Consider the following 20467-nt stretch of genomic DNA (forward strand, 5'->3'; position numbering starts at 1 on the left):
GCTGCAGTTCAAAAAAAGAAAGTGTAAAAAGTAAAAAAAAAAGTTAATAAACAAAAATATAAAGTGTAAAAAGTTAATAAAAATGTTTTATAAAAGTGTAAAAATAAAAGGTTTTGTTTTCCTATAATAAGTCTTTTATTATAGGGAAAAAATGAAAACGTTAAAAAAAGTACACATATTTGGTATCGCCGCGTTCGTAACGGCCCAAACTATGAAACTATAATGTTAATTTTTCCGCACGGTGAACGCAGCAAACAAAATAAACGGAAAACTGTCAGCATCGCTATTTTTGGGTCACCACCCCTCCCAAGATATAGAATAAAAAGTGATCAAAAAGTCGCATTTACCCCAAAATGGTACCAATAAAAACTGCAACCCTTCCCGCAAAATACAAGACCTCCCACAGCTTTTTTGACGAAAAAATAAAAAAGTTACGGCTCAGAATAGCGTGTCCCAGAAAATAAATTATTTTATAGAAACTTAATTTTATTGTGCAAACGCTGCAAAACGTTAAAAAAACTATACACATATGGTATCGGCGTAATCGTACCGACCGGCAGAATAAATTAAAACGTAATTTATTGCGCACGGTGAACGCTGTAATAAATAAAGAATTTAAAGCGCCAAAATTGCTGTTTTTTGGTCACCTTAGCTCTAAAAAAGATCCTGAGGGGCCAAAATGCTCTCTATTCCCCTAGAAAAATTCCTTGAGGGGTGTAGATTCCAAAATAGGGTGACTTTTGGGGGGTTTCCACTGTTTTGGTCCCTCCGGGACGTTGCAAACCCGACATGGCACTGAAAACCAATCCAGCAAAATCTGCGCTCCAAAATCCAAAAGGCCCTCGTTCCCTCCTGAGCCCTGCTGTGGGTCCAAACATCAGTTTAAGATCACATATGGGGTATTGCCGTAATCGGGAGAAATTGCTTTACAAATGTTGGGCGGCTTTTTCTCCTTTTATTCCTTGTAAAAATGAAAAAATTCTATGTTTCCACAGAAAAATAGGTGATTTTCTTCTTCACAGACTAATTCCACTAAATTCTGCAAAAAAACTGTGGGGTCAAAATGCTAACTATACCCCTAGAAAAATGCATTGAGGGTTGTAGTTTCCAAAATGGGGTCACTTTTTGGGGGTTTCGACTGTTTAGGTACCACAAGACCTCCTCAAACCAGACATGGAGCCTAAAATATATTCCTAAAAAAAGGAGGCCCCAAAATCCACTAGGTGCTCCTTTGCTTCCGAGGCCGGTGTTTCAGTCCATTAGGACACTAGGGCCACGTGTTGGATATTTCTAAAATCTGCAGAATCTGGGCAATAAATATTGAGTTGCGTTTTCCTGGTAAAACCTTCAGTGTTACAGATTTTTTTATATTACAAATGAATTTCGGCAAAAAAAATGAAATTTGTAAATTTCACCTCTACTTTGCCTTAATTCCTGTGAAACGCCTAAAGGGTTAAAATACTTTATGGGGACTTTCTAATATATAAGGCCCTCAAAGCCACTTCAGAACTGAACTGGTCCCTGAAAAAATAGCCTTTTGAAATTTTATTGAAAATATGAGAAATTGCTGCTAAAGTTCTAAGCCTCGTAACGTCCTAGAAAAATAAAAGTACGTGAAAAAAAATGATGCAAACATAAAAGTAGACATATGGGGGATGTCAACTAGTAACTATTTTGTGTGGTATTACTATCTGTTTCACAAGCAAATACATTTAAATTTAGAAAAATTCAAATTTTTGCTAAAATTTTAAGTTTTTCACAAATATTGAATTTATCGACCAAATTTTTTCACTAACATAAAGTACAATATGTCACGAGAAAACAATCTCAGAATCGCTTGGATAGGTAAAAGCGTTCTGGAGTTATTACCACATAAAGTGACACATGTCAGATTTGAAAAAATCGTCTGTGTCCTGAAGGCCAAAACAGGCTGTGTCCTAAAGGGGTTAAAAGAAAACCGTAGGAAAACTTGCCCCCAGTTTTTGTTAGTCTGCAGGATTTTCTGCATGAGAACACAGATGTTCATTTCCTCCTGATCCTTTTCACTTATGGTTAGTAGATCGCTGAGGTACTCAGACTAAGATATGGGAATGGGGCCTCAAATTTCTAGCATAATTTTTCAGATATAGCATTGGTGAAGGGCCCTGGCTGCAGAGAATTGCCTTACTGCCTAGTACAGGTCTTGTCTGAAGTGTATAAAAAAACTGGTCGAAACGGCTAATCTCCAGGAGAATTTTATGACATTGGATACAATCCTATGGAATGACGAAGGCAGTTGAGTTCAAAAGGCTGTAGTGGAAACGAACTATCTATGTACATAATAGAACAAACCTCTATAGTAATAAGAAAAACTTTACATGTGTTCAGATAATTTCCAGTTCTCTGTGTCAACACAACACTCGCTAGAGCGACAGTTTGTGCTCCAGAGCAAATCTTCCTACTGTATCTAGGGACCGGAAGTTGCAGTCATTGTCCATCATATTGGTATATAGAACTGCCTCTGATCACTTAGTCACTCATAAGTATTCATAATCATACATACATAGACTTTTCCCTTCCTCTCTTTTACCCTCTCTCGTTTCTTCATGTCTGGCAATCTACTCCCACTGTCACACCAATGTGCCAGTATGCCTACCTGAATGAGTGCACAAGAAGAAAACTGGGGTAGGAATGTCAATCTGCCCGCTCACGGATAAAACAAGTTGTTTCCTTGGGGGTTGTCTCAGGACCCCCTTCTATGAGCCAGCATGCTGTTTATGTATTAAATGGATGGCAATTCATCGAAATGACTGGCATGTAATACTACATTTCAGCCGCCGCTGTTGGGGACATGTCTGGCTGACCTCCGCTTCCTCCAGCAAAAGCAGTTGCGAGCTGCGTGTGTGGGGTAAGCCAGACCTGCTGCGATCAGACAACCCCATTAAATTACAAATCCTAGTTTTCTTTCTGCTATACACACTACCCACACATAAATGCCAACACGTTCTACTTCCAGTAACAGACATAGTAAACACAAGATCTATGTATCATATGTGTTTGTATCAACCTTGTAGATTTGTAAGAGGCTTATACTTATGTTCTCCTCATTTAGACAATTTAGTTATCATTTTTGCTTTTGGATCGAAATACAACTGAAATTACAGTGCCCTTTTAAATCGCCAACATTTATACCACATTACTAGATAATAAAACAGATATCACTGTAGTTACTATTTTGACCCACATTGCATAGTTTTTAATGAGATGTGGAAAGCATTTTGCCCTCTGGCTGTTGTAGAACTACAACTCATTATGGGAATGATAATCCAGCAATAACCATAAAACTGTGTTAGTTGAAGAACTGGTGAATTCAATTCCATCGCTGTACTTTCCTTTTTGCCCTCTGTGGTCTTGCAATCATTTTCTTGTATGTTGCAGTTGTTCTGGGCAATGCCAGTAAACAGAATATACCAGTGCTGTGTAAATGTATTTTGTGATATTACTAGGTGCCATATCGTCACTGCAAATTATATCGAACACCGTTCTGGACACATTATAATTGTATATGTCCGAGGAACAGATGACCCCTGAATTGTTTTTAACCTGAATAACCAGGTTTCATTTAGAAAAAAATAAAATCCTGAGACAGTGTATGGTTTTAGTGTATAAATATAAATTGTGAATACAGGGAAACAAATGAGGTCTTGTTAGTGCAGAACTGAAATCTAAGAAAAGGAAGATATCTAACGCATTGTGGGTCAAGCAAAGGTTCAACTTTCTAACAAGAAAGCTTTTCCTCTCCCAAAAAAGTAATCAGACTTTGGAATTTGCTTCAAGATGAAGTAGTGTCTACAAATGTACTCAGAGAATTTAATCTTAAATTGGATTCCTTACGGCGTGCAGCAGCCTTTTGATTATGCCAGTGTTTTCCATCATAAAATTTAGCTCCTATACATGACTCCTCTGGTACAGGAAGTCTCATCATCCAAATAATAAAAATTTGAAACCAGTGTCCAAGAGAAGCTAATACATTTGTTTTTATTTCCAGTGTGACAGATGATAAATAAACTGATATTTACAATAACAATAAGGCCTCATGCACACGACCGTATTTTTTCCCACCCGTAAATACTGGCGTAAATACGGGTCCGGTGTCACACGTATTCCACCCGTTTTGCACCAGTATTTACGAACCCGTGCTCGTAAATATGGGTCCGGTGTCACACATATTCCACCCGTATTTACGAGCACGTTTTTGGCGGCAAAATAGCACTGCACTAATCGGCAGCCCCTTCTCTCTATCAGTGCAGGATAGAGAGAAGGGACAGCCTTTTCTGTAATAAAAGTTAAAGAAATTCATACTTACCCGGCCGTTGTCTTGGTGACGCGTCCCTCTCTTCACATCCAGCCCGACATCCCTGGATGACGCGGCAGTCCATGTGACCGCTGCAGCCTGTGATTGACCTGTGATTGGCTGCAGCGGTCACATGGCCTGAAACGTCATCCAGGACGTCGGGCCGGATGTCGAGAGAGACGCGTCACCAAGGCAATGGGCGGGAGACCGGACTGGAGGAAGCAGGAAGTTGTCGGTAAGTATGAACGTTTTTTATTTTTTACAGGTTTATACTGATCGGTAGTCACTGTCCAGGGTGCTGAAAGAGTTACTGCCGATCAGTTAACTCTTTCAGCTCCCTGGACAGTGACTATTTACTGACGTCGCTTAGCAACGCTGCCGTAATGACGGGTGCACACATGTAGCCACCCGTCATTACGAGAGCTCCATAGACTTCTATGGACTGTCCGTGCCGTTATTACGGCCTGAAATAGGACATGTTCTATCTTTTTCAACGGCACGGGCACCTTCCCGTGAGAAAACGGGAAGGCACCCGTCGCCAATAGAAGTCTATGAGCCCGTTATTAGGGGTCGTAATTACGACCTGTAATAACGGGAGTTTTTACGGTCGTGTGCATGAGGCCTAAGATCAACTTTTTTTTAGTTAAAGAGAACCTTTCACCTCCCCATACATGTGCAGCTGAGTGCAGCATGTAATGGGCAGAGCTGCACAAACCCTGGGCCACTTTACATTCTCTTCCTACTCTCCTCCGTTATTTAGATATCGGTGCCGTAATATTTGGCACACAATATTTAAATAACCCCCTGAACTGTCAATGGGGCGTGTAGAGGCAAGGAGGCGTGTAGCAGCGCTATGACACTGTCCAATCAGATACAGACAGTGTCACAGCAAGAGCTGGAGAGAGGAGAGAATGTGCACTCTCTCGCGAGAGATCACACAGTCTTGTCCTTGTCTGCCGAGAGCTGAAGAGGGAGTGAGAGCGTGCGCGCGCACACGCTTTATGCTCTACAGCTCTTGCTGTGGCACTGTCCGTAGCTGATTGGACAATGTCACAGCGATGTTACCCGCCCCCTTGCAATTACACATCCCATTGACAGTTAAGGGGTTATTTAAATTTTGTGCGCCAAATATCTAAATAACGGAGGAGGGTAGGAATAAAATGTAAAGTGCCCCAGGGATTGTGCAGCCCTGCCCATTACATGCTGCACTCAGCTGCACATGTATGGGTAGGTGAAAGTTTCTCTTTAAAGCCTGTCTGTTAGCTACAGTACAAAATTTCCCACATAATTCCCATAAAGAACACATCTCATATCTTTCTTTTTCCTGCACGTTTTCCCCCTGGTCTTGCTTGTTTTTTCGTGAAGCTGCATGTTTTCTTGTGAGATCTTCTCATACCTCCTGGGGCCTGAGTAGGAGGGAATTGGAAGGTTGTGTATCATGGATAGGCTGTGTATTGTTCCAGGAGGTAACAATTCAGTACATATCACTATATTCTCAAGTGGTGGTTACACACTGCTCAACAATGCCTCTCTCCGAGATCTTGGCTATAAATAGTAATAGAAGAGCTTGTACAGTACATAAGGACTTTCAAATATTTAATGCTGCTGAACTCTGTAGTCCAGAATTTTCTAAAAGAAAAAGCAAACCAATGGTCTGGTTGACATGGAGTAAATCCGCATCTATTGCATTTGGGGGTAGATTTAGGTACGTTTTTGGGACGTAATGCAAAAATGCTTGAGAGAAAAATCGAGCAACTTTGAAAATCTATATGCAGATTTAAGGAGTTATTTCTTTGTGATGTTTGGCAATGGACGGATTTCACCGGCTGCTGGAGTTGGTCAGGCCAGATATCCAAAAATCGAACCCTATGATGAAGAAGGCAAACTCTGCAGAGGAAAGGCTGCTCATCACCTTGTGGTAAGTAATTAGCAGTATTTTTTTTTTTTTTAAATGTTTATGGTTACTAAAAAAAAATTATTTTATTATGTACAGAGTGCTAAAAACCTATAAACACGGACCCTGCATTGCACAAAAATAATTATTTTTTTTCCTGCTGCAATGTTTGCATATTTTACCCATATGGTTTACACTATTTCCTATCACATTCTCTAAACAGACCACATCATGTAATCTATTTTTAATGTGATCAAAGGTCTCAAAAGTAATTGTTTTAATAATGAAATGAAAAAAAAAAAGTTACGTTGGAATTTACTAATTGTGTTTTTTCTCTTCCAGATTTTTGACCACGGGGTGAGAACTTTACAGTCCTGCACCTCCAATTTTGGGTGGGCAAATCGTCCATTTTCAAAATTGGGAGGTGCACATGCAATGTAATCTGGCAGAAGTTGCAGCCCATTGTGATGCCTTGCCCAAATGAGAAGACTTGGCTACAGGTCGCAGCATGCTTTCAATCTGTGGCCGATTTCCCCAACTGCATAGCTGTAGTGATGGTAAACATGTAATGGGGCAGCAGCCACTGCATTCAGGATAACGCTTCTTTATTTATAAGAAATATTTTTCTGTGGTCCTGATGGCGGTGACGGATGCACAGTACAAATTTGTTGACATTGATGTTGGTTCCTATGGCAGTACTGGGGACACCTGGGTGCTGCAAACGTCGAGTCATCTTTGTGATGGTATCAGATGTGGCATTTCCTCTGATGCCCAACCTGTTACGCCCAAACCCTCAAAGGATACAGAATGTCCGGAGGAGATTATTTAATCATCCGCTGAGCCAGGACAAGAAACTTTGTGCAGTGCACCATCGGAAACATGGTTAGTTCGTGGAGGGTATTTGCCACAGCCATCCAATTGGACCCGAATACAGTTGATGTTGTGATCAAGGCATTCTGTGCACTCCACCACTATTCTTGAGACTACGGTCAAGACATAGAGTCACACAGATCCATATGAAAAGGAGCCACATACGGCAGATAGACCAACTTTATTAATAAAGAAAAAACATGGCTGTACGATAGGCATTACCATAATAACTGTACACAGTTTGAGATCCTCACCTTGTGATGACACTGACACTTTTAACCCCTTAATGCCAGGCCATTTTGTGCGTTAATGACCAAGGATTATTTTTTGTTTTTTCACTGTTGCATTCCAAGAGTCGTAAACTTTTTTTTTTTATTCCGTCAACATAGCCGTATAAGGGCTTGTTTTTTGCGGGACAAGTTGTATTTTTCAATTGCATAATTTTTGGGTGCATATAATATAATATATTGATTAACTTTTGTTAACTTTATTTTAGGAAAGAATTGAAAATAAACGGCTATTCCAGCATTGCTTTTCACGTTACAAATTTACGCCGTCCACTATGCGGCATAATTAACATGTTACCTTTATTCAATGGGTCGGCACGATTATGGGAATACCAAATACGTAGAGGTTTTATGTTTTCCTACGTTTGCAAAAAAAAAACATTAAAAAAAAAACGCTGACCACTTTATTACTTAACTCCTTCCCGACCCATGACGTTCCCGACACATCATGGAGCAGAGGTGGGGTGATGTATGGAGCAGGCTCACGCGTCTAAAACGCTTCATACAATGCAGGTGTCAGCAGCTGACATGCTGCTCTAACAGCCAGGAACAGCAATTTCGCTGTTCCTGGAGGTTTAAAGGGGTTGTGCCATAAAACACATGTATTCCCTATCCACAGGATAGGGGGTACATGTGTGATCGCTGGGGGTCCGACCCCCAACGATAAGGAGAACGGGGACCGAAACTCACCAAGAGCGCTACATGAGAGGCTTTGACTTCCGCGTTCTGTGTCCGGCAGCTTCGTAGAGATGAATGTGATTCTTCTGCGCATGTGCGAGCGGCTATGTATTGATCTCTATGGAGCTGCAGAACAAATACAGACCCCGTTCTAGCTTTCTGTACTCTCCCGTAGTAGCTACAGTAACAGCGTAGCTCGCATGCTACGCTGCTTCCATAACTGCCATTCACTACAATGAGAGTTAGTGAAACAGCGTAGCTCAGCGAGTTACGCGGTTTCAGTAACTCAACATGTAATCAAGTGGCCGCTGGTTCAAGTCCCAAGGGGAACTAATAAAATGTGTAAAGAAAAAAAAAGAAGAATGTGGTGAAACAGAATAAATTATTTTTTAACAAATAATTTTTTGCCTATTTTCTGTTGTCTAAAACCTGGGTGCGTCTTATAGTCCAGAAAATACGGTACTTGTTTTTGCATCGCCGCATTTCAAAAGCCGTAACTTTTTTTTTTTCTCCGTCGACGTAGCTATATGTGGGCTTGTTTTTTGCTGGACAAGGTGTCGTTTTTATTGATAGTATTTTGGGGTACATGGGACTTATTGATTAACTTTTTTTTTTTTTATGGTGGGAATGGGAGAAAAAAAGGAATTTTTTTTGCGTGTTTTTTTTTTTTTACGCCGTTCACCCGGCGGTTTAATTAACCCCTTAATGACCAGCCTATTTTAAACCTTAATGACCAAGTCATTTTTTACGTTTTTTTCATCGTCGCATTCCAAGAGCTATAACTTTTTTATTTTTGCGTCGACATAGCTGTAAAAGGTCTTGTTTTTTGCGGGACAAGTTGTATTTTTTAATAGCACCATTTTGGGGTACATATTATTTATTGATTAACTTTTATTAACTTTTTTGGGGGGGAATAAAAAAAAACTGAAATTTGAAGAGCTATAAGTTTTTTTTTATTGTTCCGCCGATGCGGTTGTATGAGGGCTTTTTTTTTGCGGGTTGACTTGTAGTTTTTATTGGTACCATTTTGGAGTAGATGCGACTTTTTGATCACTTTTTATCACATTTTTTTAAAGTCAGGATTCACAGAAAACAGCAATTTTTCCATAGTTTTTTATTACATTTTTTACGGCGTTCACCGTGCGGGTTAAATAATGTAATCGATTTATAGTCGGGGTCGTTATGGACGCGGCGATACCAAATATGCGTAACTTTTTTACTTTATTTTGTTTTTTTAATAGTAAAGCATTTTGTAAGGGGAAAAGGTGGGTTTTTCATTTTTTTTCACATTTTTTTAAAATTAACTTTATTAAACTTTTTTTTAACTTTTTTACTAGTCCCACTAGGGGACTTTAATATGCGATTCTCCGATCGCTATAATAATACACTGCAATACTTTTGTAGCTCCCTCCCTCCAAAACCACTCAGATGCGGTGCACGCCATTGTGCACCGCATCTAAGGGGTTAAACGGGTGAGATCGATACTTATATCGATCTCACACGTTCGAGCAGGGATGCCCCCAGCCCTCAGCTGCCTCTGGCAGCTGAGAGCAGGGAGATTTGACGCTCCCTGCTCTGTTTACTTTATCCTGTTGCAGTGCCGTAAAAAGGCATATGCATCAGAATAAAGCCCGTTAGTGGCCGCCGTTAAAAGGCGTATTGGCGGTCACTAACGGGTTAATCCATTAACTTTATTGTTTGAGTCGTTACGATCGTGGTGATACCATATATGTGTACGTGTTACCTTTTTTTTTTTTTTTTTACATTTTTACAAAATAAAACTACTTTTTGTGGAAAAAAGTGTTTTTATTTTATTTTTACTGTAATTTATTATTTTTAATTTTTTTTTCATAAACTTTTAACTGTATCCTTTTTTTTAATTTATTTTTTGTCACACTAGGGGACTTAATTTTGTGATCTGCTGATTGCTTATATAATGCTTTGGTATACTTAGTCAAACACCTTAGAAGCCGCTGACGCTTTTGACAGCGGCATCTAATTGGTTAAACTGCCGGAATCCGAGCGCGCGATTCCGGCAGTTGCAGCAGGAGCCAGGCTGTGTATAACAGCTGTGCTCCTGCCGCTGATCGCATGGGTACACTGGCAGTACCCACCTGATCGGAGCGACAGATATATCCTTCGCTCGTCGTTAAGGGGTTAATAACTACCTCCCACAACAAAGAGGGTGACCTAGTTTAACTAAGTTAAATTGGCCCTCACTTGTAGAAAACCTTTAACTAAGTCTCCCTCTGTTATGTGGGGGCTAGTGATTTGCAGTAACTTTACATATGTAGCAAAGTTATTTTTTATTAAAAATAATTTAAACTTTTTGAGATACAGCTGCTTTTTATTCTGTATGCAGAGCAGCTGTATCATGATCATGTGCTAAGACCTGAATCCGTCAAGTCCGCAGGACTGATGGGTTCAATGAACGTGGGTCCTGTGTGTCTCTGTCCCTAGGGGTCAACACCGCAAACAAAACAAAAAGAAAAACAATACCAGAATCTCTATTTTTTTGGTTACCGCTCCTCCCAAAATATAGAATAAAAAGTGATCAAAAAATCGCATGTACCCCAAAATAGTACCCAAAAAAAATCCAACCCGTTCTGCAAAAAACAAGCCCTTAGACAGCTCTTTTCACTGAAAAATAAAAAAGTTATGGCTCTCAGAATATGGTGACACAAAAAAACAATTATTTAAATAAAAAGTTATTTTATTGTGCAGACGCTGCAAAACATAAAAAAAATATATACATATGTAAACTCTGTTATTCTCCAGAACAATAAACAATTGATGACCTACGGAAGAATGATGATCTAATACTCAAACAAGACAAGGGTTGAAACATCGTTATTATAGATCGATCTAATTATATCTCGATGGTCCACAGACTAGTGGATGATAGGAGTACTTATGTTGTCTTTGAGACAAACCCCACAGATCAATACATACTTGAATTAAAACACGTATTGACAGAGGCTATATCAATAAGTCTCATAACTGAAGAGGAATTTAAATTCCTTTACAATCCTCATCCAACAATTGCAAAATTCTACACATTGCTGAAAATCCATGAGGAATGTTGCCCTTTCCCTGGCAGGCCTATTGTTTTGGGAAATGATTGTCTTACTCAGGGCATTAGTGCCTATGAAAATGAAGTATTAACACCGTTTTTTTGAACATTGCCTAAAGGACACAAAAGACACTGTCACCAGGATCCATAATCCATAATATCAATGTCACTGTGACCACTCATATTGCCAGTCTTGACAATTTCACATGTTAGTGTACATTTTATCAGATAAAAGGTACCGCAATAAGCACAGTTTGTGCTCCCACCTATGCTAATTTTTTTTTATTTATTTTTTTAGGTGGTGGTGAGATATTCATGTTTTTCCAGAAGATTTATTGTTTTTAGCAATCACATTTTGTTTTGGGGTAGGTACATTGATGATGTCCTTTTACTTTGGGATGGGGAAAAACACTTGTTTATTACTATTTTAAATAATACAGTATGGGGGCAGAGCTTGCCTTTCTGTGTGATATTTGCTTGATCCCGGCGCTCCGCACAGAGAGACAGACTACTACAGCCCTAGGGCAGCTATTTTCCTAGCAATGGCCCGCACGAGCAAAGACATGCTTGGAAATTCACAGGGTACATCGAGAGTCGGCAAATCCCAATCCGAAATGGAGAAATGTTTTCAAATTTCTTCAGAAAAAGCACTACTCCCGGGTCGTGTAAGGCAAGATGGCGACAGAGAAACTCAGAGAAGCGCACCAAGACGATGACCAATGAGGGGAGCTCGTGTAATCCGTCTGATGCTGCAGGTGTGTCAGATCCTGTGCCCTTTACCAGGGCCTTCATAAAGAAAACGCTGGCACAAGCAATGACTCCAGTATTAAAATAATTGTCCTCTATCAAGTCAGACATACATCACATTGTACAGAGGGTTGAGGTGCTGGAGGAGACGCAGTCCACCATCATGCAGATGTTCTACAAGGAGCCATGCAATCTCCAGACACTCACCTCAATAATGCCTATCTCCAGATAGAGGATCAGGAAAATTGTAGCAGGCTCCGTGGTATTCCTGAACGGATCAACTCTGAAACCTTCAGACAATTTTACACAAACCTTTATAATTTGCAACCACATACATTGCCTGTTACTCCCACAGACCACCCTCCGATTCGTACTTCAGCAATGAAATCCTTCCTTGAATGCCTCAGTCTACCTAATTTGTCAGACAGTGATGGGGTAGCTCTTTTGTCCCCCTTTACTATAGCTGAACTAGAGGACTGTCTCAAGCCCATTACATCAGGCAAGAGCCCAGCACCAGATGGTTGGCCCATTCTATACTATAAAAAATGTGCACATACACTTTTACCTACATTTTTAGAGGTTTGTAACTCATACATGACTGGGTCGGCTATACCACGTCAGGCTCTGGAAGCTTACATAGCATTAATCCCTGAGGAAGGGAAAAACCCGGAAGACCGCGCGAGCTATTGACCCATCTCTCTCCTGAATAATGATATCAAATGGTGCGTGAAAATCTTATCTAGACGAATAGCTAAATATCTACCTTCGCTCATAGAGTAGGACCGAGCGGGTTTTGTCCGGAAGCAGGAGGGTAAAAACAATGTCTCCAGAGTCATCTTATTCAATTGGCCAGACAGAGGAAGATACCTCTTGTCCTCCTAGGTGCTGATGCCGAAAAGGCGTTCTTCAGTTGGGAGTATATCCCATGTGTTTTAGAAAAATTTGCATTCCCCTCCCCATTTATAAAAGCGATTTTATTATTTTTTTCTCTTTATACTCACAACCCTCAGCCAAAATTCGAGTTTAATCAATTTAATATTATCAGACCCTTTCCCTATAAACAATGGTAAAAGACAGGGATGCCTTTTGTCTCCTGCCCTCTTCATACTCACACTAGAATCTCTATTGGTACACATCCGACAAAAGGAGGACATTAGGGGATTGATTGTCAATGGAAGAGAATACAAATTAGCGGCCTTTGCGGATGATCTACTCCTACTTATCACGAACCCGTTGACTTCATTTCCCACTATTCTTACACTTTTGGACACATATATTTGGCTTTATATCAAATTTTAAAATGAATATAGAGGAATCTGAAGCTTTAAACATTAACACTCCTCCTCATGTTATTACCCAAGTGCAAACCTCATTTAAATGGCCATACAAAACAATTACATTTCTGGGAGTGGTGCTCCCAGCTTACTCTGGCAACCTTTTTCTTCTCTTTTACAAGCCTTTGTTTAACAAAATTGGTACATTCCTAACGTCTCTTAAGCTACCCTATCTCTCATGGTTTGGAAGGAGGAACCTCTTAGCAACTTATGTTTTGCCACAAGTACTTTACTTGTTACTTCTGTTGCCTATATATATTCCAAAATATTACTTCCGGAATTTCAAAAGCATGTTCGTAAAATTCCTTTGTAACTCAAAGCATCCTAGATTGGCGTACTCGCAACTCATTCAGAAGAAAGAGCAGGGGTATTTCTCTGCCTGACCTAGAGACGTACTGTATAGCTAACCAACTTTCTAGATGGTCACAATTATCTAATCACGAAGTTAAATCGCCCCATGTTGAGTTGGAATGTACTCTATTAGGTCCTAACCAGTTTCACCTCCTCTGGGTGCGAACCACCTCGTTCTCTAAAAACCATACATGTAGCCCTCTTACTAGGGGCATACTTAGGGTGTGTCAACGTACATAAGCTCTGAATATGTCTGAAAGGCGCCTCTCTCCATTGGCTCCTCTGAGTGTCCTACCTCATTTTCTGGGCAGACAATCTGGACTTAACAGCCGACTTCTGGAATAAACTGCATCCTGTGAAGGTCTCCGTGCTCTTGGGGTCGCAGGGTCCCCCCTCCCTCTCCTCTATGTTCCAGAATTTTGATTTGGGACAACCTAATACTATACAACTTGCGGATTTCAAACTCCCCCTCCGAAATTTTGTAGCTACCATTACTCAGCCATGTGCTGACCCAACATGGTTGGAGAACTATATTTTGCTGCCAGCGGTTCCTAACAAGTTATTATCCAAGTTGTATAGTGGTCTTTTCTTTGATCTATCCTCACAGAAACCTCATTACATTAGATACTCGGAAAAAGACCTGCGCTTATATCTCACACAATAGGACTTACATTTTGTTCTGAAATACTCCCATGATTTCTCCAGATGTATCCGTCTGCAGGAGAACTCCTACAAGCTAATCACGTGATGGTATCACACCCCTGATTTTCTCCATGCTAATGTGTCTAATATCCGATGATAGATGTTGGAGGTACCAGGGAGATGTAGGCTCCTTATTACACACCTGGTGGTCATGCCTCAAAATATATACATTTTGGAAAGATGTTGAGGACATCATTAACAAAACCTGTTCCACTACTCTTACGCTTTCAGCTGGATTGCTTATGCTCTTGCTTCCGCAACCTGGTTACACCCCATCACATAATAATCTTTCCACACTTATATTATCCATAGCCAAATTACTTATTCCTACTCTTTGAAGATAGCAGGATCCTCCTACATTGGAGCACTGGCTCGAAAGATTAGCACAACTTTGTAGACTTGAGGAACTGGCAGCATGGGTGACAAATTCTAGAACTACCTTTTTGAGGGTGTAGGGAACTTGGCTAGCCTCGGATCATAGGAGGTTGAGCAGGACTAGTTGATAACTTGCGCCTTTACCTTTCGCCTTCTAAGGGGGACAGCTTTTTGTCATTCCAAATGTTGGTCGTTATCCATATGTCCTTCACGCTGTTCTATCTGACCTAGCTGCTTATAACATACGAGGTACTTACCATTTAGGACAATTTTGGAGAACCCTCCTCCTGATGTGGTATATGAACATGGTAATACTATGTGACGTTATTTTTCTGAGTGTATGGAAGGTGGTATTTTTTCCTTTGCAATGTACTATTCCCTCACTGTTCTATGTGTGTACTAAATACTCATGTCCTTCATATTATAACTACCATTAGAAGCATATACTGTATTACATACTATTTGTCAAAGAAAATTTAACCTGGCTATACATGTCTGAAATCTTCAAATTATGACTCTCTCCCAAGATGCTTATTCTCTCCCTTCATTCGAAAGACCAAGAGTTTTACTAATTCATTTTATGGAAGGAATTACGAGCAAAGACCGTTCATTCTTTGTTAAAGTATGTGGGTTGTATACAGAGCAATATGTACTTGCCCAAAACTCTATATAGGCAAAACAGTACAACAGCTGAGGAGGTGCATCTCCAGACCTAAGATTGAAAAATACCAAAGATGACATCCCTTTAACCAGACTTGTCAGGTTTATACACAATGGTGACCCCAAGGTATTAATATATTGGGGTGTATGTCAAATCAAATTAGGTCCGACACGGCAACCATGACTGACCATTACTGCAGGAGGAGGCAAGGTGGATACACTGAGTCAATAGTTTAAGCCCTAATGGGCTTAAAGTGATCCTCCAGTCCCGCAACAACATTTCTAATATGATGGTGTATGTGAAGTAATATTACCTGGTGCCCTCCAGTTGCCCTCCCCTCTGCCGTGGATCCGCCATTTTAGGGTATCCTCTGTGTTGTTCCAACATGGCTGCAGAGATTCTTAAACTACAAATCTGAGACACTCCCACTGTTCTCAGATTGGCCAGAGCTGCTCATGTGGGTAGTTCTTGCCAATTCGAGAACAAAAGGAGTGTCCTAGAATTAGTCTATCAAGCACTGTGGCCATTTTGGGACAACACAAAGGGGATTCCAAAGTGGCAAATCCATGCCAGAGCGGCGCAACTGAAGGTCACCAGGTGATATTACTCCATATACCCCTTCACAATTAGAGTTATAATTTTGTTCTGGGACTGGAGGTTTGCTTTAATGAAGGTTTCAGCTTTTCTGCAGTTATCTGAATTGACTACTGGATACAGTATCTCCAATTTTTTATTATTTTGTACCATTTGGTGTTCTTTTTCCCATACATAATGTGTTATTTATACTTTTCTGATTTATAAATAACTTATGAAGAATATGATCAGATTTAGTTAGCCAGTTTTTCAGTCAAGCCGAAAATGTCTCAATTGAAATTGAATATAAGATTTGATCATGCATACATTTTCCCTCAATTTCATTCTAAAGGGTTATTTCATGTTATTGGTGACTTCTGATGATGTGTTTTCTTTTTTAATAGGGACATTATCCTATATGTTAAAATATTATCAAACTATTTGAGACAAAGGATTGCCTGTATATATTTTCTTGATCATATTCAATTATATGTTACCCAACATAGATCCTAACATAAGCGCATTAGCAGTGTATTCTTTCACTACCTGTAAAAGTCAAGCTTTCGATCATGCACATTACTGCTACAGTCATTTCAATATATTTAGTTATTAAATAATGGATACTAGGTGTCGGTGTAAGCGTTATTTGTGCAAAGTGTTGGCGCATATGCTGTATGTTTCTTTAATATATTCACAAAGATTAAAGTTCCTGGATATGTGCACCGTTTTTACAACAGTGTGATAAATAGAAGTTTGTGTCTTTTTATTATAGATACCGATGGTATCTATAAGGGCTTGTCCACACACAACAGAATTGCTGCAGAAAATTGCTGCAGAAATTTCGTTGTAAGTAGCAGTCCGCTGTGGAAAAAAGACACCATTTTCTGTGTTTTTTACTGCAGAAAATGGTGCGTAATTTTGCTGCGTCTTTCGAAATGCTGGAAGTTGGTAACATCTCCTGAAAAACGCAGCAATTCTGTCCACTTTCTGCTGCAGGAATCGACATGCTGCAGTCTGAAAATGTACGCACCGCAGGCCAATTTCTGCACAGAATATTTATGTAGGGTGTGGATGAGATCTATACAATCTCATCCACTACGCCGATACTGTATTCTGCGTTTTTTTCCGTCCGCAATTCCGGACGGAAAAACGCAGCAATTCCGCTGCAATTAACGCAGCAATCAAGATGTAAGTGGATTTCATAAACAACAGTGTCAATTCGAGTAACTATATCTGTAGCACTGACTATCCAATGTGGCAGTTTTTATACACATCAGTCAGCAGATTATTGACTGAATTTACTGAAATAATACAAAAATATACACTAGGAAAATCTCTTGACGTGTACACTGATGTGCCCATGTACTTTAATGTCTTAACATATGGCAAAAGGCCTACTATTTGGCATACGTTTGGCCGGGAAGCATCGGGATCCTGTAGCGCCTTTACTTTTCAATTCTGCTGTAATATTAAAAAAACCATATACCATGCAGTATACTTTGTGTTTAATGGCAGATGTGTGCAACTGTGTCCCACTGAACATAAACACTAAGCAAGATATGAACTTACACGAGCAAGTCCAATAATAACAGCATATTTTTTAGATATTGTTACTTGAAAAACAATTTCACTTATATTGAAGCCACTGGTGATGTTTTATATTTATTTTTTTCATTGTCGGCTGCTTTTTAGCTCTGCTTCATTAGGACACAGCTATGGTCAGTGGCTGCAGTTTGTCTGCATGGTAGTCTAAGGCTGGGTTCATACACACTATTTACGGACGTAATTCGGGCGTTTTAGCCCCGAATTACGTCCGAAAATGCGGCTCATAAGCGTTGGCAAACATCTGCCCATTCATTAGAATGGGTCTTACGATGTTCTGTGCCGACGGTCATTTTTTTTACGCGCCGCTGACAAAAGGCGGGGCGTAAAAAAGACGCCTGCGTCAAAGAAGTATCTGTCACTTCTTCAGACATAAATGGAGCCGGTTTCCATTGACTCCATGGAAAAACAGCTCCATTTATGTCCGTAATGGACGCAGCGAAAAGCACCTCAACATGCCATTACGGCTGAAATTATGGTGCTGTTTTCAGGAGAAAACAGCACCGTAATTTCAGCCGTAACGGATGCTGCCGTGTGAACATACCCTAAAGCGGAGTTGTCTCAGATTTGAAGCAGATCTCACCCTTTTGCATTGCAAGGGGTAAAATCTTCAATAAAAATCTGTGACAAATCCGTGACTTGTAAACTCAACCTAAGCTGTAAAAGAGGTCTGAGGGGTAGTCTGAAATAAACCTTTTGTCTCATCAGTGACTCATGCTGCTGCTACTATATGTCTCCCTCATGCTTTACACTGCAGGTATGTGTGCTTAGATTGCTTCTGTGTAGAAATACAGGCTTACCAAGGAAGTCCGTGCTTGTTTAGATAATTACCCTTACAGCAATTATTGCAGCAGAATTAATTATAATAATCTACAACCCGGCAGTGAGAAAATGATGATCAGGAAATGTCACACACATACAGTATACTGAGACTTTAGCCTCTTTCCTTTGGCAGTATTTTGGTCAGCATTTTGCATCAGTATTTGGAAGCCAAAACCAGGAGTGGAACCTACACGGAGAAAAAGTCTAATTGAAAGATTGCACCTCTTCCGTATTTTGGACCCGCTCCTGGTTTTGGCTTCCAAAAACTCATGCAAAATACTGACCAAAATACTGCCTGTGAAAGAGACCTAAAGAGCTTGTTATATAAAATTGGTTATATGTATTTATTGATACAGATTCGCTTACACAGAAGAAAATGTCAATGGTATTGTTACTAAACATAGGTACATTTATTGTATTATAAAACAATAACTTTTTTGTTTTTAGCCCCGGATACTGAGGATCAGCAGAAAAAAGCTTTTGATACCCCCTTACAGCTGAGTCAACTGCAAGCCTTGTCAACACTCATTAGCCATTTCTTGTGGCTTGAAAAAAAAGTGGAGAAGACGACTTCGGAAATCCTGTTTCTTTCATGTTATCCAGAAATAAAGGGAAATGTACAAGGTAAATGTGTTGCACCAATATCTGTGAGAGTACAAGGCAAAGGCGTATCCACAAGTTGAAGGAGGCAGGTAGTGATGCACAACAGCCACGGGGTTGTGCGTCTAGATCTGGGGGGCGCCATTTCAATTTTCGCCTCAGGAAGCAGAAAAGAAGAATCGGGACTGTGGACATCTCGTTAGTCAGCGGCCGAAGCCTGGCGGCAGAAGGTAGAGCAGGAGTCAGGGGACCCCATTCTAGAGATAGGTGCTGCTCCTAGAGGTGGGACCCGCATCTATCGGACATTTTATTGCATATCCTGTAGATATGCCATGAGTGTCCGAGATAGCAAAATCCCTTAAATGTTTGCCCTAAACAACATTTTTATACTCATTAAAGCCACCCCTCTATTTTATTTGTCAATTGTCACATAACAATATTGCCTCACTACCATTATGTACTGTCATAGCCCCTTGATTGTCTTTCCGTGAGTGTAACGTGTAAAAAAAACAATTATTTTAATGATGAAATGCAATGTCAAAGAATACAAACTGTACAAGGTTAAACAATGTCTACAGTGCTAATATTGACCTACTTAAACATTAAGCCTGAATTTACACAACGCGTTTTGCTGTGTTGTTCGTGGTATTTTCAATGGTATTTTCACTGCTTTGATTTTTAAGTAAAATACGCTGTTGCCAGATGTTATTTTAAAGTCTATAGGGAAATATTTAAAAGTCTACATATACAGCGTTATGGTTTGTGGCATTTTCTTTCAAATCGCAGCATGCAGGTTTCATGTTCAATGTGAATAATGCTCATACATTCTATAATTAAATGTTATGCAACCTAATATACTATGAGTGGGAACTTATAAAAGGCTTTACACCACTTTTATGGTGTAGAAAAGTCGCAAATTATAGTGCCCGCCATATTTGCGTTATAAATTGCGACTTTTCACATCTCTTGACACTTTTCAAAAAGCTGGCGTAGATCTAATTTTCTGGCACATGGAAAGCCAAAGATGCACCAAATTATTAAGAGGCGTGCACCTCTTAATAAATTTACATCATACTATTTCTGTTCTGCATCTTTACTGTGGACTTCGCTCTTTTCAATGTAGAAGAGGTAAAATCTGCACTTAACATGTACAGATTTTTCTGTAGGAATTTTGCGGAAAGACTGTGGATTCTTTGCCAGAAAATCCGCAACAAATCCAGTACGTTTGTGTGTACCCTTATACTTCTCACAACTGAGACTTTGCTACAGTGGTTCCTAGTCAAATAGCCTGGAATCCCATACTGCTACATTGTAGAAAACTCCTAGGACAGAATAAAGAGTTGTGCTGCTGATGTAGTTAACTCAAAGATGAATACAATGTTACCAAACTCTCCGCTGTTAGAAGTGTTAGGGTATGTTCACACATAGTTTCTTGGCGTTCCAAAAAACATCCGAAAACGCCTCCCATTGAGTTCAATAGGAGGCGGAGGCGTTTTTTTTCCCGCGAGCGAAAAAAACACTCGCGGGAAAAATAAGCATCATGCCCTTTCTTCAGGCCTTTCCGT

At 39.9% G+C, this 20467-nt stretch overlaps 1 protein-coding gene across 7 annotated transcripts in view; it reads left to right on the top strand.

Moving 5' to 3' along the window:
- Positions 1 to 20467, top strand: part of KIAA0825 (KIAA0825 ortholog) — a 430680-nt gene that overhangs the window by 71019 nt on the left and 339194 nt on the right. For all 7 annotated transcript variants that reach the window (XR_012850533.1, XM_075837231.1, XM_075837243.1 and 4 more), the window contains one exon: positions 18750 to 18926. Coding sequence is in view for 6 of the 7 variants with exons in the window: in XM_075837231.1 (XP_075693346.1) it covers positions 18750 to 18926 (177 nt within the window). In the remaining variant the exon portion in view is untranslated. The remainder of the gene's footprint in view (positions 1 to 18749; positions 18927 to 20467) is intronic.

The sequence above is a fragment of the Rhinoderma darwinii genome, chromosome 1, assembly GCF_050947455.1.
Source record: "Rhinoderma darwinii isolate aRhiDar2 chromosome 1, aRhiDar2.hap1, whole genome shotgun sequence".
NCBI lineage: Eukaryota > Metazoa > Chordata > Amphibia > Anura > Rhinodermatidae > Rhinoderma > Rhinoderma darwinii.